Source organism: Excalfactoria chinensis, chromosome 2 (assembly GCF_039878825.1).
Source record: "Excalfactoria chinensis isolate bCotChi1 chromosome 2, bCotChi1.hap2, whole genome shotgun sequence".
Lineage (NCBI taxonomy): Eukaryota > Metazoa > Chordata > Aves > Galliformes > Phasianidae > Excalfactoria > Excalfactoria chinensis.
Window position 1 is genome coordinate 107665444 of NC_092826.1, and position 26198 is coordinate 107691641.

General features: G+C 45.2%; 1 protein-coding gene across 2 annotated transcripts in view; it reads left to right on the forward strand.

The window, feature by feature from the left end:
* Positions 1-2124: 2124 nt before the first annotated feature.
* The window catches only part of CREB5 (cAMP responsive element binding protein 5), a 244479-nt gene continuing 220405 nt past the window's right edge, over positions 2125-26198 (forward strand). Inside the window, exons 1-2 of one of the 2 annotated variants that reach the window (XM_072328198.1) lie at positions 2159-2184; positions 2730-2816. In XM_072328198.1, coding sequence (XP_072184299.1) covers positions 2814-2816 — 3 coding nt within the window. In that variant the 5' untranslated portion in view covers positions 2159-2184; positions 2730-2813. Of the gene's footprint in view, positions 2185-2729; positions 2817-26198 lie in introns of both variants that reach the window. The other variant, XM_072328199.1, reaches the window with a different exon arrangement.

Sequence of the window (26198 nt, forward strand, 5' to 3'; positions counted from 1 at the left end):
CCCCAGGCTGGAGTCTTTTGGAAAGCTTCTTCAAAAAATTTGGCCATTCCAGAAACAATATACCAGAGAAAGTAAATTTCCTTGCCTAACATTATCCCACCCCCTACATTCGTTGCTGGAACCTCTATTGCTTTTGGAGCAGGAATCTGAAGTGGTGCAGACTGGACCCCATTGTCCCAGGCTGTGCCTTTGATGAGCCTCTAAGATTTGCCCAAATTTGTCCCCCGTACAGAGCAGGTTCTCAAGTTACAGCTTGTCAGCGGGGCTGTGCTCACTGACTCCGCACACATTTCTGATTTGCTGAGTCCATTATGCTAATCTAAACCACCTTGATAGGAGCTGCTATTACAGAGCTGCTCAGTGCATTGCCCGCACGCCAACACGCCTCGGCTCAGCGGGAGGTGGCCGCTCCGCTGGCAGAGCCTTCCCTGCCATAGGGCACCCTGCAGCTTGCACCAGCGGCTCAGCAGCTACATTCCCTGAATGTCCCCTCTCTGAAGGCAGAACCAAACAGAGCTGTGCCTCGCGGTGCTGCTTTTCACATCCCCATCCAGAGGTCAGTGCAGAGTAAGAAACTGGTTGGCTGAGGATAGAGAGAAGGCTGCTGACAGATAAGGGGAGATAAGACGCAGACGGGATGAACAGGAAGAGGGCAACAGGAGCTGCTGAGAAGTGCAACAGGAACTGGGCAGGGGGGGAAGTGGCAATCTGTGCCACACAGTGCAGTGGATTTCAGCTGGAGAGGAACTGGAGCTCTGCCTGTGCTCAGCCCCCAGCACCCACAGCTCATTTCAGGAGTCAAGAACCTTCCTTTGGGACCGGAGAGTCATCTCAGGAACACAGCATCTCTCTACTTTGCAGTCAGCACAATTCAGCAAAACCACCTGTCATGAACACAGAGCAGAGTCAAGTCAGGAACTCTGACCCAGTGTACACTCAAAGCGTTACTTAGTCTTGTAATCTGTGTACATGTCACTGAGAGGCTGCAATATGATTCATAAGAAAGCAATCTCAGTAGATCGGTAATATAAAACTGTGGCTAATACTTAGAATTATAGAATTGTAGAAGCATTTGTGTTGGAAGCGACCCTTAAAGGCCACCTAGTCCAACTCCTCTGCAGTAAACAGGGACACCTACAGCTAAATGCTCAGTGCCTGGTCCAGCCTGGCATTCAGTGTCTCCAAGGATGAGGCTTCCACTATGCCTCTGGGCAACTTGTTCCAGTATCTCACCACTGTCATTGTGAAACACTTTTTCCTTATATCCATTCTAAATCTCCCTCCTTTCAGTTTGAAATCATTTCCCCTTGTCCTATCACAGCACTCTCTGCTAAAGTGTCTGTCCTTTCTTACAGTCCCCCCTTTAGATACTGAAAGGCTGCACTCGGGTCTCCCGAGAGCCTTCTCTTCTCCAGGCTGAACAGTTCCAGCTCTCTCAGCCTGTCCTTGTAGGGGAGGTGTTCCATCCCTTGGGACATTTTTGTGGCCCTTCTCTGGATGTTCTCCAAGAGCTCTGTGTCTCTCCTGTACTGAGGGCTCCACATCTGGACATAGTACTCCAGGTGAGGTCTCACCAGCACAGAGCAGAGGGGCAGGATCACCTTGTTGGCCGTGCTGCTTTCGATGCAGCCCAGGATACGGTTGTCTTTCTGATCTGCGAGGGCTCACTGCTGGCTCCTGTCCACCAGCTCTCCCAGGTCCTTTTCGGCAGGGCTGCGCTCCATCCTTACATCCCCCAGCACGTTCAACCCCGGTCACGGCACCTGAGTCCCGCTCTCTGTGTCCCCCATTCTCCGGGGCGCGGAGCACCACGGGGCCGCCCCATCCCGGCCGCGCGGTGGCGGACCCCTCCGCTGTCCCGGTGCGGGGCGGGGCCTCCGGGAGCGGTGACTCACCCCGGCCCGCCCCGTGCTCCGCTGCGCTGTGCTGTGCTGTGCTGTGCCGCCGGAGGTGGGACCGTCCGAGGCCGCGCCCCCGCCCCCGCCCCACGCTCCCGGCAACCCCCCCCCCCTCCCTCCCGGCACGGACTGCAATGATTTAGAAGTTCAGGAATCCCACGTGACGTCACGGAGGGTGATGTAATGCTTCTCTAAATAGAACGTATTGTAACCTTCCCTCAGTCCAACGTGGTTCCTCCGGCCGCGCTGCCGGTCCCGTCCCCGCCGCGCCGCGCTGCGCCGGGCGGTAAGTTGCTAAAAACGCAGGGCTGCCCCGGGAAAGCGCTCGGCGCGGCGCGGCACGGAGCGAGCGCTGCGGGGCTGGAGAAGGGGCAGCCCCGCGCCTGGGGACGCGTCTCCCCGCCGCCGGGTACCGCACGGGTCGGTGTCCGCCGCCGTCTCCGCTGATCCGCTGGGACGGTGCGGGGAGAGGAGCGTGAGCGGATCCGGACGGGGCAGAGCTCGGGGCGGGCATGGCACGGAGCGGGATGCTGCGGGATGGGATGCCGTGCGATGGGATGGGGAAGGGGCGCGGGCAACGCCGCCCCGAGCGGGATGCGGGCGCAGCTCCGCGTCTCCGCGCTCCCTGGCTGTGACAGCTTCCCCGTCGCTTCGCAAAGTTGCGGGAGAGTCGGGCTGCCGGGTCTCGCAGCCCCTCCGGTGGGCTCAGAGCCCGATGCACCGCTGCTGCCGGAGGGCCGGTGCTGCGCTGCTGCTCCGCTTGGGATGCGCTGTCCCCCCGCTGCAGCCGCCCGCAGCTGCCCGCTCTCACGGGGCTCTCTCTCTCCCCAGCGAAGTTTGCAGGACGCTCAGAGCTTCGGGAGTGTAAGGGGAATACTTGCTAAACTCTGCCTGCTCTATTATTTATGTCCCGGCATGGTGAGTGATCCTTCATCTCCGGGGCTCTCTCTCTTTGAGAGACGTCGTGCAGAGGCGGGGGTAAGGATAAAGGAACGTCCCTATGCTGAAGTCCAGAGCGATGTTTGGAGCGCGCTAAGCAGCCCGATGAGATTTCCCTGTTTTATCTGCGCTTAGCTAGGGGAAGTTCGAGAGGGAAGAGCGGGCTGCTGACTGCGGGGCGGCATCTCCGGGCTTCCTTGCGCGGCTCCCAGAGCCCCCCAGCCCGGCGCCGTGCCCCGGCCCTTCCCCGTCCGAACAGAGCGCAGTGCGTCAGGGAACAGCGGCGGAGGGAAAGTTTATTGTAAGAAAGTGTCACGCAGAAATAAGCCAGAAACCGCGCAGAAAGAGAATCGGGAGTCGGAGGGTGAAGGCTGGATGTAAGCGCACCGCCTAAATCACGGGGCCGGGGCGGGGGGGGGTGTTGAGGGGGGGTTGTTGGTGAAAGATAGTCGGCTTTCAGCAGAAGAGTGTCGTTGAAAGTCGTCGCTTTGGTATTTTGTAACTTTCATGCGGTGAATGCGGTTGCCGTTTTCAAAAGCTGGAAGTTCTTTAAGAGAAATGGCTGAGATCCTTATTTGTGACTCCTTAATCCCGAGGGGAGCTGCGAGGGTCGCAAAGCACAGGGGAGAAGTGTGATTAATGATCGGTGATTAGCGATAAGTGATTAGTGGTTTTATTCAAACTGTTACCTCTGACCAGAAGCACGCATCAGAGGATTAACGGGCTCTTTAGATAAATGCTCATTAGTGGAAGGGGGAAAGCAGAGATAATAGGCATGCACACAGGGACAACTTTCTAGGAAAATCAGTCCCGTCTCTGGCATAATAAGCTCTATTAGCAGAGGGGCGCTTTAATTTAAAAGTTGCTTTTATCTTGTAAATGAAAGATGGATGCAGAAGTTCGCCGCGCTATTATAGCCTAAATTTTCCCATATCCACTGGATGTGGATTATCTCAGTAGTGATACCTTATTAAAGAAAAAAAAAAAAAGAAAGAAAAAGAAAACACACTATGCAAACCAATGGCATCTTTGAGAGCCGCAGCCCCGCATCCCGCGGCATCCATCCATCCGTTCATCCATCCATCCATCCACCCGCCCGTCCATCTATCCATCCATCCCTCCCGCGGGCGGAGCGAACTAGAGGGCGCAGCGCTGCGCTGGGTTCTGATCCCAGCAAGTAGCAGCTTGCGAGGTGTCCTTCAGCACTCACCACAAAGTTGGTTCCGTGCTGGGTTGGAGGCTAGACAGCGCTACAAGTTTGTAGTCACTTTTTCCACGTCGGTTAATCTGGGGAGTTAAAGGCTATTGGAAAAATTAGGCTCATTTACTCGCAGCCACGGGGAGCGAGGGAGAGGGGCAAACCCTGCAGCCTGGGACCTGAGTCCTAACCGTGCTGTTTTCCCCTGCTTTAACGAAGCCCCGTTCTGATGGCCTTACTTGCTGAAGCCTGAGAGCTCTCGGTAGTTTCTCCACAGCTATCACTGTGAAGGGGGGTGGTTTTGTTTTTGTTTTATTTTTAAAGTCACTAAACAGAAAGAGCAGCTGGTGGTGGCTGAACAAAACGGCTTGGACCTGACTGTGCTCTACAGATAATGGTAAGGAGCCTCTTTCTATGATAACTAACCAGGGATTTCTCCTTCATCTGTACTGTGCGTGGCTCTTGTAGAACCGGTGCCTGCTGCTGCCCACAGGCTTTGGGACATTTCTGTTTGTCCCGTTTGCTTAAATGGGATTTGTGTTTGCTTGCATCTGCTGGGATCATAAAAGTTTCAAAACTTTAAAATGAAACACTTGACTGAAGCAGGAAATAGAAATAATGAGTTTATGGCTTAAAAAAAAAAAAGAAAAGAAACTGCTGCAGTCTCCAGTTGCTACAGTTTTGATTGGAGACTCGCAGACCGATGCTTGAAATCAGAAGGTTTCATGAGAGCACATATAAAAAGCAATAAGCTCCATTTGCCACTCTCGGATATTGGGTGGCACTCTTCCAGAAGTTAAAATTGTGGTATTTTTAAAGCTTTCTGCATTTTGGATGGTCAGAACCCTCTCCCCCTCATCAATGTAGTCACGTAGAGTTTAGCCTCAATTAATTGAACTCTACCTCTGCTAATTCAAGCTGAGTTATATAAAGGGAAGCGAACTTTGTATGTGGGTGAATAGGAAAGATAGGAGTGATTGTGCTTGCCGTTATATATATATTTATAATGCCATTTATCAGAACGACTTTCACAGGGAAAGAGCAGTACGTGCTTTTTCATTTGATCTTCACTTCCTCACTTTGAGAATGTCAAATGCGCTGCAACCGCTCACATTTACCCCAGGCACTTTGGAGGGGTCTTCTGTAAGAGATTACTTCTGGCAGAGCTGGAGTTCTCTCTGGAGTTGATAAAGCAGAGGAAATCTCAGATTGCCTTCGGAAGGTAACTTAAAGTACTGCAACTTTTGGCTCTGTGTGGGCAGAGCCCTGCCTGCCATCAGTGAGTATCATGGAATGATTTGAGACTGACTTAGCAACCCGCCTGCTCTGTAAAAATCTGAGACCCCAACCAAGGCAGGTCTTCAGTATTAGAGGAGCTCCTTCAAGGGTGTTGTTGCTTCTAAAGTGGTTCATTTAATCAAAGACATTCTTAGCCCTGATCTTAGCCATCTCTTTTCTCTACTTTGTGCCGTTAGCAAACTTTTGGGATTTTCTGTGAACCTGTTGCTTTCAGGACTTAGTCTTTTCCTTACATACTATTAGACACGTTTAAAGAAAAATATTTCTGGACAAGATTTTGCAATAAAAAGAAGAAAATGTTTCAGCTTTAAGCATCTCTTAATTAAGGATAATGTGATTTACGCGTGGAGATAAGCAGTACATTTTCTCAGGGCCCACAAATACGGATTTTTCTTGCAGCTTGTTACGGGAGAGCCATACTTGGTAGATGCAGCTGCTTGAATCACAGATACGTGTGTAAAGCAACAGGTCTGGCAGTTCTGCTTCGTGCATCCAAGCAGTTCTTCTGTTTTGGTGTTGGCATCCCATACTAACCAATTTAATAAGTATATATATATACATATATAATTAAGAGAGCTTATTTGGTGTAGTGTTTCATGCATAAACTCTCACTGCAATGAACGCACATGAGTCCTAGTGCAAATATTTGCAGTATTTATAGTTTCTGTCAGTCGTGGGCACTCAATGCCAGGGCTGATCAGGGAGCCCAGTGTGTTGCTGCCACTCTGCACCACCTCACAGCGATTCCTGTTGCTTTGCCCCCTCCATATCACTGTTCACCCCCTGAAAAAGATGATTTATGAGTAAACTTCTTCAAATACCTCTCTGTTTGGGGGGCTTTTGCATTCTTCTGCTTTGAAAAATGCTTAAAGTTGATCACGAAATTAATGCAACAGTTTGGAGTAAGAACGATGGGAACACTTTTCCTCTTGCTAAGAACTGCATTACTGCGTTAAGTTGAAATTTTGATGGCGTAGTATTCTTTGATACAGACAAAACAATGATCTCAGACGGTATCTTACCATGCTGCATTTGAACGTGAGCCATACTGCAGGAACAAATGCAGAAATCAGCTTTTGTAGACTTGACACATGAAAACAAATTGCTGCTATGGAAGTACTTGTTGTTGTTGTTGTTGTTGTACTCAAAGAAACAACTTAAGTCATCTCAGGTGCACATAACAAGCACACATAACGTACACACGGCAATTATGTCAGGGGTGCAATAAAAGGACTTGTTGGAGCAGAAAGCTGTTGCGCCCCGTTGCATCCAGGAGCTGTTCTGCTGCTCCGCGCGCTGTTTGCTCACGTCGTGCCTCAGGTTGAAGGGGCAACCCCCGTACTTTCAAATAATACTGTGCCTACTATATTGCATTCACGTGTTATTTTACTCTGTAATTAAAACTGGGGAGAGTCAGCACTTCTTTTATTAGCCGCCACATGGGAAATGCAGCTGTTATTTGGCTTTCGAGAGTTTCGGAAGGGTTGCTTGCACTGCTTTGTAGGTTTCTAGATGGTGATATCAAATGCTATTTTATAAACACGGGGAGATTTTCCAAGGATTTTGCTGAAGGCTGTAGGATTTTCAAAGTAAAACATTGAAAGCTTACTACAATTTCCTTAGCTTAAAAGATGTTTTGCTTTTGGTTCTCTTTTCTATATCCCCCCTTTTTTGAGAATTTGTTCCAGAAGTCAGTCCTGCACACAACTTCCAAATAGATGGCTCTGAACATTGCAATTAGTGCTGTTTGTGTAGGTGTAGGTATCCTGCTTTTTTAATCAGTCTTTTGAGGCAGTTGGTGTCGCCGTTGTGAGACTGTTCCCTATAAGGGGATGTGAAGGTGTGGTGTTCAGCCTCGGTGCTGCACTCCGTGGGTGATAGAAAGGGCAACATCTTTAGAAGAAGGAGGGAAGAAGGAGATTCAGATTTAATTGGGGGAAAATACTACAAATCCTCTGCTGCCTTTGCCAGAACCGGGAGTCAGTGCTGCTTTTCTTTGGCTCTGAATGCTTTCATTACTCTTACTAGGGTTCCGAGAGCTCTGGTAATAACTCAGGATCTGGGCATCGTTTGGTCTCACCCTCAGCTTTCTGCCCCCATAAACTCTACAAATGGTTTCTATTGCCTTCTTTTCATTTGCAGTGTTTTCTCAGAGGGTTTTCTTCACATGCCCCTTTCTCAGCTTCTCACCAAGGTCTCTGTCTTTGGGTGTCCCCATCCCTGAACAGCCTCGCACATGTTTGGAGTCTCAGCGTATTTGTGTCCTTTGGAGTTTTTTGTCCAAGAGTGTGCTGAGCTTAAGCCAGTTGAGCTCACTCCCTAAATCTAATACAATAACTATTAGAGAAATTTATTTAATTAGGGTATTTTTTTTTTTTTCTTATTTGGAAGGAGAAATGACTTCTTTGCCCGTTTCCTCTGTGGCCTTATGCCTTCAGTTACTCACTGCATGTAGCACAGCACTGTTCAGAGCCATTTTTTTCTGAGCTGTTCACAAGTATCTAGGAGCCACTTTGCTGAGGATGAGAATTTCCCCTTGACCAGTGGTTCCTAGTTGTAAGACATGAGTTATCCAAGTGTAGGTAACATTACTTACCATTGATGCTCAACACAGGGGGCTCTGCAGCACAACAAATGCAATTTGAGATTGGGATTGGAACGTGTTGCATGGAGTGGCTACATCAGTAAGCATTAAATGGAGGTGTTTTCACATCACACTCTGTATGTATTTTTTCTTTTATTGTGCTTTAAATCTTTCAGTTCTGGAGTGCAGAGTAGGCATGCTGGTTGCCCATGGAGTAGCACTTAGCCTAAGAAAGCAAAGCAGCCCTCCAAGGTACAGGTGATGCTCTTACCAGGTCGCTCTGTTGTGCAATGATACTGCAAACCAGCTGCCAGTAACTCAGTGCTGTGTGAACTGGTTTAACATTATTCCCAGTCCAAATATTCCTCTTATTTAACTTAAGAAAAACTTTGTATTTAATAGGAATAGTTGAGAATAGGAATAGAATAGGTGAGGAGCTTCAGACTGTGAATAGTAAACCCTGCCTCAAAGGGATTTACTTTCAAATGATTTTGGTCAGTGGGTTTAATCTTGGCCTGGTTTTGGTCAGATCAGTGAATGAGTTTGCCACTTTTAGGAGCCCGGCAGGAACTCCAAAGGTGCCCTGAGCGTGTGATGGCAAAGCACTTGGAATGTGCTTTGCCCCAAAATGAGCACTGTTGATGTTAGAAATCTAGGAATGGGAATACCTCACTCATAGGAAACCTTTGTTCTTGGAATGGAAGTACATGTTAACCTGCAGAAGCTGGAAGTTGAGCAAAGGGGTACGGAAAATTCAACCAATTGCTTTGTTCAGGGCTGTCTTTTACTACCTGCTATTTAACTTCATTTCTGAGTGAACGTTTTAGGATGAAGAATTTCTTTTTTAAGGTTTTGTGAGCTTCTCAACCATCCTATTTTGTGGCTTAGAAAACAACAACTACAAGCAAAACAAACTCCTCTTGCTGGTGATAATTGGTGCAGTTTTTCTTTTTAAGGTTGACAAGATCTGTATCCATAGAACTTTCCTTCATTTCCCAGGCAATATGCACAATAAGTGAAAAGAATAGATTTTGTAGTTAAAGACAAGTTAAGGAACTTTCCTTCTTTTCTCACTTCTATATCCTTTAGTGTGTCGGTGTAGCACTTTAATGTTATCTTATGCCTGTTGTTAAATGAGGTCAGTGTTTGGGTTTTTTTACTGGCTGTGCGATGGAAAGGTATTAAAAAAGGCAGTGAGGGAAAAAAATGAGTGACGTAGGAACTTAAAGACTTTCTAAAGTCCTTGTACTGCCCTTTTAGTCCCCAGTGCAAATGAAGCAGTATATGGTCTCAAGCATAGAAATGGGTAAAATTTGAGTAATTGCTGGTTTAACACAAGGAGTGAGAGAAAGCAGTAACTTAGCTGTTCTGATGTGAATATTTGAAAGACAAGTTTATCTAGACAAGTGAAAAAGATCAGAAGAGTTTGACTGGGTGAGGAGAATCAGACCCTTGTGGGTAAAAAAAAAATGATCACAGCAGAACCTAATTTTCTACTTACGCTGATACAGACCTCTGCTAACGTGGAGTTATAGGCAGTTATAACACTCATTGAGAAGAAAAATTAGATTCCTGGGGTCTATTCTGCATGCAGCCCATTGGCTGTGCGCTGTGCAGATCCCAGTACCAAGGCAGTGGTCTGACGTTACAGGCGGCTCGTTCCCCAGGATGAACGTGTTTGCAGCTCTCCTTGTCTTGCGGCCACTTTTCAGGGGGCAGGGGGGGATATTGAGAATTCTTATTTTGCTCTCAATTAATATTCCTTCCGTGCACTCTCCTTCCTCTCACGAGCTTTATGTGTGGGTGCGCAGTCTGCACTCTCCATCATCTATCTGTCTGCGTCTCGCTGGCTGTGACAGTCACCGCTCCGGCCTTGGGCTTGCACAGCACAGGGGAAAAGCCCACCAAGATTTCCAGTGAGACGTGGCACTGCTGAATTCCAGTGTTGATGGGTCTTTTCTCTCTTATTTGTGCTGCTGTCAATTGGGAGTAACACCTCAGCCTGTTGGATTCTATGGGCTTTTTCCTTTTTCCTTTCTCTTTAAAGAAAGAGAGCGGAGAGGGGGGAGTGGGGGTTTGGTAGAGAAATGTGAAGACAGAGAAGTCCCTCAGTTTTAATAATGTTGGTAATAAGGCACAGGACACTTCAGCATCTGGCACTGTTCATAGCCTGCAAGTGAGGGCAGACAAAGTCTTTCCAAGATTGTGAAAAAATCTTTTCACATCCTGAGCCATTCTGATTTTTTACAAGATTCATCAAGTGGGAATTTTGATCAAGAAAAACACCGTAAAGAGTGGTAAACAGGCAGCATTGAGTGCACAACCCGCGCCTCTCCCCCCCCTCCTTCCCAAAGCCCTAATGGTATACACTTGCTTTCAATTTTCTTAATGTGACCCAGGATATATGGGGTCAGCTCTGAAACTTCTGAAATCAATACTGCTCCATTGACCCCACTGAAGCTGTGCAGGTGGGGTATGGCCCACCCTCATTTGATAAGGGCATGAGGCAGGCAGCATCTGCTTGTCACCTTTGTAGGAGGATGCAATAAAAAAGTTTCGGGCCTTACAACTGGCTGTGGTGTGGAAAGGTTCTCTGCACCCTTAACAATCCAGAGGTTAATTTATAAAAAAATGAAACAAAACCACAACTATTATTTCATTGCCAAACATTTTTAAAAAGCACTATTTATGTAGGGCCTATATAAGCAGACATTGTTTTATGTTCCTTCTGCTGGCTTTGCACTTGACTAAACCATTATTCTCGGAGCTCTGCTGTGCTGAGATCATCAGCGATGATGGTGTGAAAACAAACAAGTTTTAGCAGGAGAAGTCACTCTATAATTTGACAGGGACGGTGTTGGCATCAAAACATCTACATTAATTTTATCTCTAGTCAAAGCAAAATAAAAATCAGATGGGGAGTAGAAAAAATTCTTAGCTCGAAGGAGGGAAAGGGGATTGCACTGATTCAGCAAGGTGCCGTGTCAGTTCAAATGAGGACCTTCCTCAACCTCCGTTGAAGTCAATGGGCATTGAGGGCAATTGGGGACTGGTGGCATCGGGTCCTTTTTCTCTAAGGTTTAGAGAGACTGCTGAGATGAAACTCAGTTCCTTGTTAATTCAAACTCTAGCAAGTTCTTGGGAAAAAAAAAAACTTTATTTATTAGACACTGAGGTACTCTCCATCTCTTCAACAGGGCAGTAAAAAAGTACATGCTTTAATTGTGAAGCCTTCGAGGTGTCCTTCAGCACAATAAGCATCGAAAGCTGATATTCTGCAGGTACCTTAAAGATGCAAAAATGGTGCTTGGGAGGAAAACATTTCTGGCTTCTGTTATGTTATGGAAAATAAGGACACAGATGGCTATTTTGTACAATCGAAAGTCATCTTTAATGTCAACAAGGATGATTTTGCATTCCCCAATGGAAATTAAACAGCTTTGTGAGTAATGACTACAGTTACACGTAGTCATATAGGTGTTGTGAAAAGTAAATGCGCATATTCTCTCCCTTTTTTCCTTCCTCAGTAATGTTCTTTTTTGTTATTATTATTTTTTATAATATAAATGCTAGAAGTCAATGAATCCCAGATGAGTCACTGAACTTATTAACATCCAAAAATTTAGGGGTTCCAGATATTTCATTTTACTGCAGTACTGTGGCCATACACTTGAACCTCTTACAGGATTATCTAAATTGAGTGAGGCTTGCAGGATACACACTGAAACACTATGAAAGTGTTGCTCCCTCTGTAGCAGTTAGGTTGCTATGTTCTGTATTTCCTCTTCTGCACTGTTTGATTCTATATGCTTTTTTCCTTGCCAAAAAGCTAGCATCCCAAATTATAAGGGTAGCCTATTTCTAGGCTGTCAGTCTTCCAGTTTTCTGTTCAGTTTTCAGTCCATGCACTGTCAGCCAAATGCTTTTCAGCAGACTCAAAGTTTTTAAGCCCAGAATAAGCCGAGGAGAAATATTTTGAGCATTGTAATTAATGCCAAATTAATTTATAATGAGGACAGCAAGAGATACAACAATGATTGTCTTATGAAGCAAGTCATGAAAATAGATTTTTTTTTTGTTTGTTTGTTTTCGGATTTGAATTTTCTAAGTTGGCTTCGGATAGCTTAAATGTAGTGAGTATGCCTTGTGATGAAGTGTGGGTTTGGCACACTGCATATCATGAGGTAAAAAGGATGATCCTTTTGGTGCCCACTGACATTCTGCTTCCTTGTCCACCTGAAGACCACTTCTGCTTAGAGCGTGGCATGTGTGAGATGGCCTCCCGGGTGTAAGGTGCTGAGAGAACCTCCTCTCTCTTGCCAAGCCCCAGATTAAACGCAGAGGGGATTTCTTCCTGTCTGTGCAGAAGAGGTTGGGCTGCACAGTTACTGTAGCCCCATCCCATCCTGAGTTAAAACCAGCAGCAGATGCCAAAGATAAGGTCAGTGCCCTGTGGATGGGAAGGAATAGAATAGTTTTACTACATACTCTGTGAACAGTTTTCTTGGTTATGCTGCTGTCTTAGGTTTTTAGGGTCTTCTCTTTTAACAACCTCTTTAGAGGAAATGTGGGTGTCTGAAGTGGAAAGCTATTATTGGGAATTAGCATCTGGTGGGAATTCTGCTAAGAGGTTAGATTTATTTGAATACTCAAAAAATGGATCAAAATGGCAATAAAGGAGCAATTTACATTTTGTAGGTATTTTTTGTTTATTGTTCTGTAAGTTAGCCTCTTAATTTTTATCATTAGGTGTCTTAAGTCTTTTGGAGAAGAAATTCTTAGTTATTCTTAAGTGTGAAATGGCATTTCTTGCAGCTTTTCTTGAATCAAGTGAATTATTTAATCTCCATGTGATGGCTCTTTAACATGTCTTTTCAAGTGTGCTTTTTGGTGGCTAGATGGTATGTAGAACATTTCCTTCCTGTACTCCAGCATTTCTAACCAAAATCTGAGTATGTCTGAAACCTCAGCTTATTCACACTTCCTAATCATAATCCCCTTGGTTTCCTTGTCAGCACCTTTTTGTGGTATTTCTCTGGACACCTCTATCTAATATCTCCAGAGGTTATTCTACAGAGTAACCTTTGACAAGATCTATTACTTACTACTTACTGCTTTTAACAAGGTGAAAAGAGGTCAGCCCCTGTAAAGGCAGGCATTATTAGAAGGCTGCTGTGGAGTCCCAAAGTGGCTTGTCCATCTCTTCTGGCAGAACTGTCTGCAAATCAGCTTAGGAGCCTCCTCTAAAGCATGAGGAAAATACATTTATGGTTGGATATGAGCATATGAAGATAAGGTATATCCTTGGGAAAGCAGTTACCACAGGCATTACAGAGCTCCAGGCTGTTCCTCTGTCAAGGTCACTGACTGCTGTTGGACCCTCTGGAATCTGAAAGAGTTCTGCTGTCAGCTTCAAGTGTAACAGGATTTAAGGCTATTAGTTTTGTGTGATCCATTTAATTGAGCCTCATGACCGATGCTAATGACTTTTGCTGCTGGAAGAGGTGAATTGGTAATTTGGTTACCCCTCTTGCTAGAAGTCGGAGTTTGTCTATTTCTGTACTCAAATTTAGATGCAAAATCTACCTCTTAATGATTGAGGGGAGGGAGGGAAGACTGCAAAATCTCACATTGTCAAGATAGTAACTGTAAGATCCTTTCAGTTGACACAGAAAATCTTAGAAATTAGAGAAAACACATTTTCTCCCAAATTAATAAAAGCTGATAAATAGTGCAGGAGAGTTTAGACAGATTCCAGAAGTATTTAAAATAGCATTTAAAACAACAGCTTCTTGATTTATCTGTATGTGCCTATTTACAAATGAATGAGAAATCTTCCTAGGGTGCTTTGAAATATCTTAGTCTGGCATTCCTTGTCAATGAAGAAAGGTCATTTTTTAAGGTGGGTCTGTCATTTGCTTACCATGGCTTACTCCTTCATGATTTCTGTACATGCAGAACCTACAAAAATTGCTAGTGTACCTTTTGGATGCAAACAGACAACCACGACAAAAAAAGACCAAAAAAACCTGATCTGATGCTTAACAGTAAATTGTAATGATTTTTCCTCTCACCTCAAACACCGAAGGCAAGACTAACTTGTTGCTAACACAACTTTCACTTTCTATCCAGAGTCGAACGATTAATCACATGCAGCCAGTGACTGGAGTGCTCTGTCTGGGGTAGCATTTAAATTTGATTTACGTAATGGGAACTGATTGCCACATGACTCCTGTATGAGTACGGCTGGGGCTGAGCCCTCTGCAGAAAGTAGGCATGATAACTGTCCTGAGAGTGTCCGAAGATGCACAGGGAGTGCAGGACGTAAATGGGAAATATAGATTGCTTGTTTTGGCTTCAAACATAAAAATGAAAAATGGAAAGCCTTTTTTTCTTTCTTTTTTTTTTTAATCAATGTGATCACATTGTTGTTACAACATGTACTGTCCATGCAAAACCATTGTATGCGAGGTGTAGAAGATGCTTCCTTGGCATGTTACAATTCCTTATGTTCTGTTTGTTTCCCATGTCAGCAACATCCCAAAAGTTTGTTCACTAAGAATTTATATATAGGAGTGTCTTGGCATATTCCCTTTTGCTCAGCTCACCCTTTAATTTTCAGTATACTGGCAAAGAGGCAAGTTAGAGCTGGGTCTCATGGCCATAGGGTGGGATTTGCTTTCCTCTCAAAGCCTTCTAGTTTTGTGAAGGTCTTTGAGGTACAATATGAAGTCAGCCTCTGCAGGTTCAACCTATCCCTGCTGGAAACTGCTAACCTTTTAGAGTAAACATAAGCCTTAATACAAGTTTAGTGAATCTAATATTAGGATTTGTGCATTTTAAATTGCAGCTGCAAGAGTAAAGTGCTACCAAAGTACAAAGGAATTACTTTCCTCTCTTTACCCTGTTATGTATCTGATCTAACACACAGTTGATGAATGATGTCTGATTCACAATCTGTCAGAGAAGAGTGTATATGTGCTTCCTTTGTTTATTTTCCCCATAAACTGTCCATAAACTGCTCATCTTTGTAAAACTGTATTGGCTTAAAGGGGAGTTCTATGTAGAATTTTGCAGACAAAAAAGATGCAGAGGCTGTCGTATGTTGGTGTCTCACACCAAAAAGGGACACACTTTCTCCTCACTTCTGCTTTCATGCTTCCTTATATTCAAGATTTTCAAGATTTCAATAAGAAATGGTAGATGCAAGAGTGTAGAAAATGGGTAAATTATCCCTGAAAAACAAGTTCTAGGTGGCACTCAGCCTGTAGCAGGGTGTCTGCAAAGCCTCTCCTCTGTACCACCAAACTCTTGGTTAGGCGTAGAGGGCTCTGAAGCTGTAAATACAAAGGGAGTGAGTGCTTGGAGCAGTAGTTAAAGGTCAAAGAAATTTAGGAAAGCTCAACAAGTCCTTATGGGTGTGGTGGCTGAGTAGAAAAAGTCCTTTGACTGTTAAATTTTATTTGTTTATAGTCTGATCGAGAATCCAGCTCTATTTAAATGCACTTTATATTTTCTGTGAGGTACCCACTTGAGGGCCCGCTCTGTGCTGATGAAAAATCCATCTACCAATCTGCCCCCAGTTGAGAAACTCACAGGTGACCAACCCCCCTTCTGTGCTGAAAAACCAAACAAACAAAAGGAACAACCAACAGTTACAGGGCTTTCAGTCCAAACTCTTTGCTTTCGTTTTGTTTTGAAACTTGGAAACGAGAGGCCTGCTTGGCCCAGCCACCATGGGTATGGTGTTTTCATAGAATCCTCTGGGATAGAAAAGACCTCTGCGATTGCCTTAGTCCAACTGTAAGCCATCCCCACCACACCCACTGACCACGTCCCTCAGTGCCACATCTCCATGTTTCTTGAACACCTCCAGGGATGGCGACTCCACCACCTCCCTGGGCAGCCTGTGCCACTGCATCACCACTCTTTCTGACAAGAATCACCCCTTAATATCCAACCTGAACCTCCCCTGGGGCAAAGCCATTACCTCTTACCCTATCATTGCTACCTGGGAGTGGGACCCCCACTGCTCTACAACCTCCCTTCAGGCAGCTGTAGAGAGCAATAAGGTCTCCCCTGAGCGTCCCCTTCTCCAGACTGAACAATCTGAGTTCCCTCAGCTGCTCCTCATAAGATATGTGCTCCAGACCCTTCACAGCTTCGTTGCCATTCTCTGGACACTAGTGGTGGCTGAGGGTGTGCTCTGTTTGCATCTGCTAGAGCTGAGACCTGCGGCCTGTGAGGAGCTGAGGCTCATCCCACCTATGTGAATCCTGCTGAGGAGACCTGTGAGTGCACCTGCCCTCCAGTCACCGTGCTGGGTAGGGAGGAGGCAACTCTCCTGCCCTAGCAGGATTCACTCATCTTCTCCTATTCCTTTTCCTCTTAACATTTAGATATTCCCTCTGGAGCATCACGGTACCAGGCCTCTATGAGGAAAGGCTGTCGTGACTCCCACACAGCAGGGAATGTTCTCAGCAAATGGTCTGCCTGGGCACCCTGCATGAGTGTGAGCAGTGGCACGCATGTAAGGAAATCCCCCGAGTTCAGAGTCATCAAAATGACATGTAAACAGGGTTCTGTGGCGTTTCTAACAGGAAACGTCATGTATCAGAGCAAGAGGGCTATCTGCATGTCTCGACAGTTGGAGCTGAGGTAGGTGGAGAGAAAAAACTGATGCAGGGGATGTGGAAGAGGGGTGAAAGCACAGGAGGGTGCTATTTCCCATCAGTAATTGCAAAGCAAATGGAAAATGCTCATTCAGGCGAACCTGTTAAGTCAGCGAAGGTGGTTTTCATTCAAAAAACGAGTTCTTTTCTGGCTGCAGGTGTTGCTGCACCATTTGTGATCCAATACAACTTTTTACATTGTGTTTTTGTCTATTAGAGCAAATTTTCTTTCAAGATGATGGCATGCTTTGTGTGTGTGTGTGTGTGTGTGTTTCACCTGGTTGCAGACTGAGGGTGATTTCTGATGGTATAAATACTTTGGGTTGGGTGGTTCTGCTGTGCCAGAGGGAGGAAGAGCAACCTGGCAGTGGATCAGCCTGGCATTAAGGCAGATTGTTGCTGTTCCTGCTGCTGCGTGGGGCCTCTGCTCCAAGGCACTTGTCCTTCCTGCATTTCCAAAGGCTTGGGAAAATACTCTTGTGAAAAACTAAACACGGTGGGTAGTGAAGTCTAAAATTGTTTGTGCGGATCACATCAGTTGGAAAATGATCATCACTCAGCAACTGTTACCAGCAAATCAAGGCAGCAGTGTGTGTTGGTGCTGAGGACCGGGTTCCTCTCCAGCAGATTTGCATGGGCTCCTGCGCTGTGCTCTGCACCCAAGCAGTCCAAGTGCTTCTTCTTTTCCCCTGGGGAAGAGCTTTTTCTCTCAGCTGTGTAAGGAAATTAATACGTAATTTGCTGTAGTTTATTCAGAAGAAGTCGAGGTTAGTTGCCTTTGCACCTAACGAGTGGCTGCAGCAACATGCACTTACCCCTTGGCATCCCCCGTCGCAGTTCCCTATTACCTCTGGCAAGTTCCTTGAGATGAAGATTGGAAACCCGTTGGGTTCATCGCCGTGCTCCCCGCCCCGGTCCGCCCTGCATCCCGCATGGATCCCGCTGCCTTGCGTACGGCTCCCGCTCGCCGCGCACTCACCAGCAGAGGCTGCTGCCAGCCCGCGCTTGGCGCCGGGCGCGGGCACGGGGCGCGGGGGCGCGGGCAGAGCCGAAGCCGTCCGCGGGGTCGCGCTTCTGCGAACTACCGTCCCCTTCCCCGGCCGCGGGGGCGCGCCGGCAGCTTCGGCCCCGCTCCGGCACCCGCGGGCTGGGTCTGCTCCCGTGTAAGTGAGCGGGTGGATGAGCTGCCATGAGGCACTGCGAGCAGTGCGACTTTTGTGGCCGTCGTGTTACTTCTGTGGCAGCACACTGTGTTCCAAGTAACTCAGCATTACAGGTGTAAGTGATTATTTCCTACCGACTTGCCAGAGCTCTGGTTTTCCCAGGAGTGCCTCCGTGTGCAGTCAGCAAGAGTCAGGCCCTGGGCTGTTCCCTCAGCATGGTTGTACGTTATCCCTAAAGCTTAAGGAGATGCTCCTGAATTCTGCTGTCTGTCAGTGCAAGGCTTCATGTCCAACAACACTGATTTATTTATGTATAGCTTTTGTGCCTTTTAAGAGCACACCGTCTGCTTAAACTGTGTTTACTCTATGTAAGAAGTCAGCGTTTTACAGGTGAGCTGTGGAGATATGATAGCCCAACTTATCCTCTCAGTGATACCTGTTTGGGAGTAATTTGCTAATTGCCGCTTTGAGGTTGATTCTTCTGTTTTTCAAATGTGTGGTTAATATTACGCAGTAATTTACTGAATCGCTGCCCACTGTAATGCAGCAGCAATACCTGGTAATTACCTGCTACAGTTACCCCATCCCGCCTGCAGCTCTGGGGGAGGGGGTGTGGAATGGAGGAGGTTGGATTCTTTGCTGGTGTAAAGCCGTGCCAAGAGGCTGCAGTCTGTAAATCCATCGCCCACTTGCCCTGTGCTGAAAGCCTCTCGCAGCAGGAGCTCTGGCGTGGTGCAGCCCTGGCATCCCACAAACAGGGCTTGTCGGAGTCAGCGGTGCCACTGTTTGCACAACTGCAGCTCTGAAGCATGTAACAGATACCTTTTAGTCTAATTACAATTTTTACAGCTGGCCCATGCTGAAAATGATTGGAAATTTTTCCTAATGAGATAAGGGGAGTTAAATTTGTTTTTGCAAAATAGTCCTGCATGTTTTATTACTAAGTGCAGGTCAAGCCAGCATATGTATTTGACATTCTAGCAGGCTGTACATACATATGCGGCTATGTACCTCTGCTAATGTTGTTTTCTTAGCGTACATGGAAATTTCACAGCTCGGGCTGTGAGGCTTCAAAGGAGAATGGGGCACAGGAGCAAAGAATGAAGGCACAGTGCAGGGTGCACCCCGCTCACACTGTGCCCGGCTGCTGCAGGCCACAGTCCTGGACAGGAACATGGAAACAGATGTATGTAAATCTATGTGAAAACAGAGCAGTACGTACAGGAGAGCAGCAATTGCAGTGTTTGCCATTAGTTTCCCAGTAGTTTTATGATGGTATCACACTTGGCACTACAGAGGGACAGAAAACCTGTTATACAGCTCATCCTTTTCTGTACAGGATGTACCACTAGGTAATGAGAAGGATGTTCCTGCTGCGGAGAGGTAGTGGCTACTCCAGTGCATGTGAGTATTGTACTTCCTGTACAATGTTCTGTGTATTAACAGGAGCAAACGCTGCTGCTCCTCATGCCTGTGGTACTTTAAAGCTGGCATCTCACAGCCACTTTTGCCTTCTTTCCCCCTGCTTTGACTTCCAGGCACACCCCGCTCCCCCCATGCATTTTGGTGATTAATCGAGTAAAAGCATCTCATCACTGATGCATAGCAAATCTGGAACGATGGCTATACACTCTACTCACTAGTGTTTGGGTGCTTCTTGGAGGTTTTGGATTTCTTTGGATTTAGCCTTGAGTCCCCATGTCTAAAGCAGGAAGTCACATTGCTTTTCCATTTCAGCTTACCAGTTTTCAACCTCCTGCTCCACTTTTGTTTAAGAATAACTGAAACCAGTTCTTACAGTGCTGAAATGCCTGTTGCTTAACATCTTCAGCAGTGAGAGCAACACTGACATTGTGAGTCCATTCTTGTGTCAGGTTCAATTTACAGTGAGGATGGCTGGTGCCCTGGGGTTTATATTTGGTAGCTAATTATGCAGCAATGTCTCAGACTTACTTTTGTCAGCCTAGACAAGTATGCCCCAGATACATCTTGGTAGTATTGCCTCTATTGGTGCTAATGGCTTTTGACCTCTTCATTGTGCCTTTTTTTCCTCTCAGCTTTTTTGAATCAGCGTACAGCCTCTGATTTATTATAATTTCCTTATTTTTTTCTTTTCTGATCTAGTTTCTGCAGGTATAATGCCTTTTTGCAGGGTTTCTGGATTCAATCTACTAAATCTACTAATCTACTAAAACATGAAAAGCTCTTCATTTCAGTTTGTACTTGTCTCTACCGTATTTTCTAAGTGTCCTTGTCTTTGAAACTTAACCTATATATTCAGTCAGAGCTCTGGGTGACCCACAGTGGCTGTTCATCCTCAGGGTATGAGATGAAGGAGCCACGGTGTTGTGTTGCATTCAGATCCATGCCTCCCTCTGCCCCAGTACCCAGAGGTGGGTGGTACTGCTCTGAGTCATCTGCTATAAATTCCAAATGATAACATCTTCTGCTTCACGATGCTCTTATTGGCAGCATCGTGCATCACCAGTGCTTGGTCACATTTCTTCAGTCTAATATTGCTGCTCATCACGATTGTGGAGATCATATTGCAGCTGGCTCTGCAATCCAGCTGGAATCCAGCTAGCTGTTTGATCCAGTGACACGGTTATGGATATGGCTGATAGTTTTCCTGTATAGCATTAGTATGTGGACAGTCTTTGCTTAAGTTACGTGCTGTAATTTGTGCTCCTATAGGAAATTTTTCTGTCCTCAATCACTGTCAGTACAACTCCCTGTGCTCTGCTCTTGCCACCCACCCTGGGATTACTGCAGCATTAGTATAATAAGCAGTTCTGTTTCCCACAGTTGTCCTTAGTCTGTGTGTTTTTTTCTTTCCATCTTTCCTGATGCTTCCCAGATCCTGTGCATAGGATCAGGGTGCCAGCAAGCTCAGTCTGTCTTTGTTTTGTCCCCCTAAATTCTTCAGACGTATCTCTATGTACTTCATCTTCACTAGAATTTGTCATTGTTTTCATCCTTTCCCCGTGTAATTCAGCTGCCTGTGTTGTTTGCAGATATTTAGCTTGGGTTATATTTGTTTCTCTCTATTGATTGTTCCACGAGTGGTCTTGCCCTGATTAATCATTTTTCTCTTTCTAAACTTGAAGAGGGTGGAAGCAATCCTAGTTCTCTAATTCAAGCATCTACTTGTACTAAATAAACATCTCATGGCATAAGGTTAAATGTTTTTTGTTGGTTTTTTTCTAAAGTATCATTTTTTGGGGGAATCACTGAACTCACTGTGAACATCTCATCACCTTTTCCAACATTTCCAGAATGTTTAAAACAATTTTCTCATTCGATATTTGTTCATTTCTTCCCTATATTCTTCACCATAGGGCTGAGAAAGTAATGGGACAATAAAGTAAATGACCTTCTAAAATACATTGCCCATGCTTAAGAGCAAGACCCGAATCTGTACAAAGGTCTAATTTTTTCTGTTAAGTCTGTATCCCTCGAAGCTGCCAATACTTTCTGGTTGTAAAAGCTGGTTTTCAGCTCCATCCCTTTCAACTACCCCACTAGTCTGGTTGCTGCCAAGTTTTTCATATGTTGGGCCATGGTTATTAATGCCAGAGGACTGTATTAAAAAAATCAAGCTTGTTAAAAATTTAAAATAGACTGCTGCTTTTGGTAACGCAAAATGCTACATTATGATTCTCCAACTTTGTAAACAGGTGGATGATTTTGATAAAGTCAGTGGGAGTCAATGGTTCTTCATTTTCTGGCCTATAGTTTCATACCTCTATGCTGTCCATGCGCTGATGCAGGGATACTGCAGTGATTTCGCACAGGGAGAATCAGGTCTGCGTGACTTGTGATGAGCCACACCAGTGCAGGCCTGGCTGTGGCAGAGCTGCTCAGGTTTTGGGGCTCTGTTTCTTGGTACTCTGATTTTGACAGGAATAAGTTTGATGTTGTGCAAAGTTTCAACTTGGCGTGTTGATACACCTACCTGTTCAGATCTCATAGGAACCTGGAGTTTCTGGGAAATGCAGTGCAGGCAGACAATAGCATGGTTTCTCTGGAGTCAGCTCTGGTCCACTCAGGCAACTTCCACCCATGCTGGACCCCAGGTCATGCTTCCACTGTTCCTGGCTATGGTGTTTCTTCGCCTGAATCACAGTTAATCCTCTGAATCTGGTTAAACCTCCCATGAATAATTGAGAGTTGAGAGTGCCTGTGTGTACTGAAACTTCAGCATGCCACGGAGTGCTTTGATGAACTGGAGCACTAGTGATTGCTGAGAGTGGGGAACTGAACCAGGATTCTTGGGACTTCAGTGGGGACATGAAGAAAGCAAAGCAAGTGACCAGCTTAAAGCTGATTTACAGGAGCAGATGTGCAAGTCCTGCATCCAGCAGCCCCCTTAGTCATGCTGTTAGGTTGGGAAGACAAAGGTGCCAACAATACTATTGACCTTTCTGTAAACTTTCCCCCTCCCCCTTTTTTTAAACTTTGAAACCTATCTATCTCATTGGTATCTTCTGTGAACACAAGAGTCTGTGGTTCATCATTTGTTGTTTAGCTTGTCCTGATACTGACACCATCCCCTATCAGTAGAACAGAGATAATACCACCTGCATGCCTTCCTGATGCCTGAAGGGAGCTCTCTGCAACTGAAAAGTGCTTATTGTTATTGCAGCATGATTTTACTGTGAGTAAAGTTTTTAATTTTTCCAAATGATTTCCAAACTCGCATTTCTCCTGTATTTGCCAAATCTTGAGACTCATTCCAGGTTCAGAGCCAATGACATTATCTCTACTAGTCAGAACTTGCTCGGAAAGGTGATTTCTTCCATGTTGGCCTACACTCTGTCATGGCATCGAACTCTTGGAACGCCTTGGCCCCTTCTCTGAGCCCTGTTTCAAACATGTTTGTGCCAAAGGAAGGAAAGTAATTGGCTAAAAGCAAGCGATTATAGTATCCTAAAAAAGAAAAAAAAAAAGTTATTATGTTAATTTTCCTTGAGGGATTTCTCCTTGGATTGTTCTGAAACTTAGTAAAAAAAAATCACGGTTCAAAAGCTCATTCACTGTTTATGAAGGGATTGGCACTTTGCTTATAGTTATTATTATTTTTCCCTCTTTTTGGTGACTAACAGTATTTTTATACATTAAAGACAAATGAAGAAAATATTCCCTTGTTTTGGAGGATATATTTCCGGGGAGAAACCAGGCCAGGAGTGGCTTTCAGACTTCTAAATCTGTTTTATGTGGTGTATAAGAGATCGCTGTCATCACCCAGACGCAGGAAATACCAGTGCTAGACTTAAGGGGGACAAAGTAAACTCGACAATGGACTGAAAAGAAAAATAAACAATCAACCAACCATTTTTATAGCTTGTTTTTTTCTCCTGCCTTAACAGTAACATTCACCTTCACTTACCAGAGTTCTGTGAAACATCTGTATCAAGCCTTAAACTTGCTTGACCTTAGTTGAGGTTCAAGGTTCAATATATTCCATGTGCATGGATGATTTTACAAATCCATGAGAGCTCCAACTCTATGCAAGCCCTTTTTCCCTGTCCCAGTATTGGCCTCTTTCTTGCTAAACAAATCCAAGGACAACTTTCTCCCTCTGTCTTTCTTTCTCCAAAGACTGCTGCAGGGATGCCCTTGGGGCTTGCAGGGTGTTACAGAGTTTAACAATAAAGAAGGAAAGTAACCTTGGAGGATGATGTCGACCTACCATAACTGCTTCCCCAGATGGAGTACTTCATTACTTGAAGAATGATACGTAAAGGGTTCATTTTGCTAAATCTCCTAAAACAAATGGCTCAGCATTTGTATAATTTTAAAATCTGTGCTTCTTATCTCATTTGTATAATCAGGACAGATCTCTAAATGGCTCTGAACAAGCGAGTCTCAGTGCTGGATGATTTCTCTCTTCCAGCTGCCTGGCTGTGTTTCTTCTCAGGGCTCCTGCAGGTTACTTTGAAGCCACGTAATGAATATTTGCATGTATAGAGTACAAAATCTGGGACAAATGTGGAAGGGTCTTACGGAACCTCATGGCAGCCAAACAAGGCTGGAAATAGGAATTGTTATACATTTGTTACGACTTCCCAGCACGAGTTATATTGATGACATTATCATTTAGATATACTTAAAAGTAACTTCTGTCTGCTGTAAATTAAGAGCAAAAGCTCACAAGCTCTGTTGCTATCATGTCTTTTCCAGCAATTATCTGACAGGAAAGCTGTAGAGTGAGAAAGCAGTACTTGTTGTCTGTGGTTCACGCAGTCTCTGTGCTGGATTGCCCCTGTAGGCACCTCAGGATCCCTCACTGCAGCCATGCCCATGAGAGGAAGGTCTGCCCACACTCCTCTGGAGGGCTGCTCTTACTTGATCAGGCAGGTCACGGTGAGCTCTGCGAAGCATTCCTTTCCCCTTGGATGGTGTAGGATATTTCCTCTTGCTAATTCTAGCCAGTCCCGGAGGCTGGAAGTGCCAAGAGAACACAAGTGCAGATATTGGAGCCAGCTTTCTACTCCAGCAGCAGCAAAACATGATCTGGCTGGAAAAAAAAAAAAAAAAAAAAAAAAAAGGAAAAAAAAGGAAAAAAACGAAGTGATGGATCTTGTCTTTCTTATCTCTTTCTCTCTAACTTGTGCTTCAAGAATATGAATAGCAACAGCGTCATGCCCTTTTTTCTCTTTTTTTTCAGCATGTTGCCATCCAGAGGTTTAAAAGCACTGTAGCAGTAGGCAGGTAGTGTTACCCTAGCTCAGACACCTGCTATAACTTCAGGAATGGAGGAATAGGGTTTTCTGATCACATACAGGCATCTGTGTGATATCCGAGGTGATCTTCCATGCATCTTCCAGACCTAGTAGAGTGAAAGTGGCACTTACATCTCATGATTCCTCTGTTTGCAACATAGATGTCTACATCAGATGTGTTGTTTTCATGTGCCTGTTTCTCTCCACTGATTATGGAGAGACTGAGGTGGAGGTGCTGAGGATGTTTGGAGTAAAGTTGGTTATGTGTACATCATGCAGTGCAGGACCTCTCAGATTTGTGTGGGTGAGCAGACATAGGGTTGGAAGAGCACATCACCTCAACAGAGTTTTGTGTGTGGTGAAAGGCATGGCAGTTTAGCACAGGAGCAATGCCATTTCTTCCAGCATGTGAGTGTATCTCTGTCCAGATCTGCATGGTGCCGGGTACTTAGGCATAGTATTTTGTGTGGCACAGCTGAGACATACAGTTGGCCAAGTCATAATGTCTGGAGGCAGCAAACTGAAAAGCCAGCATGTGATTTTATGTACCTATAGGCATGTTGTTAAATCAGAGACTTTCTCTCCAGGGGGCAGGAGTATTTTGCAGAAGTAGATAGTACACTGGTAATTGTTCTTCAACCCCCAGGTGCAAAAATCATAGAATGGATTGGGTTGGAAGGGACTTGAAAGATCATCTACTTAAAACCTTCTGCTGTGGGCAGGGTTGCCACCTACTAAATCAGGCACTAGATGAAGCTGCCCAGGGCCCCATCCAGCCTGGCCTGGAACACTTGCAGGGATAGGGCATCCACAAATGTCTTCTTGCAAGTTGGCAGAGGACAATTCTCCTCCTGCAATGATTTTGATATAAGGTGCAAGTCTTATTTGTCAACACACCTCTGGGAAACAACAAGATCTTCCCTCTTCTTTTCCCCCAGACCAGTTCACCTCTTTTCTTGAAGTAAATAAACTTTTTGAGCAACTGGTTTTTATGGAAGAAGGTTCATGGAGCTGTGATAAAGCACTTCAGGCTGTAACTTACACTTGTTTCTGGCGCTTCACTTTTATTGCTTTAAAAAGTTCTCATATGAGCTCATTTTAGAATTGAGTACTTCAAAGGTTGTTCGGTCCATGTTTCTTTGAGGGTGCCTGTGCAGCCCTATAATTTTTTCCCATGTTCTATTCTCTCTCTCTCTCTTTTTTTTCCCCTTTCATCCTTATTAACTGGAAAACACCAAAGGGATTTTCACACACCAAAATGAGTAGTCATGCAATATTCTGGCCATGCTTCTTTTTACTTTGAAATCACAGTCCATGGTGGATATACATTTTCATGTTCGTACTCTATCAGGAGTTCCATGAGCTACATTGGATTGCTCACTGTAGATCTGCAGGCAGAACTGTTCTGATGAAGCCCTCCAAAAAGGATTTGAGATAAATGAGAAAGAATTGTTTAACCAACTATGATTTATCACACAGGTAAAGTCTCCCATCAAAAACCACAGGCTATAGAGTTTTTGAAAAGGAGTGATGGGAAGAAGGGATCATTGCCAGCCTGTATGCAGTCTGATAGTTTCTGCTTCCTCCTCCCTTTCTACCAAATATAAGGGCATATCCAGTAGAGAGATGGGCTTGATCTCTGTAACACATCTTCAAACTGGTTTCCTCACCACTGCGAGGTTTGACTGCCTTAGTTGTGGGACTGCATTCTCTGTTTAGA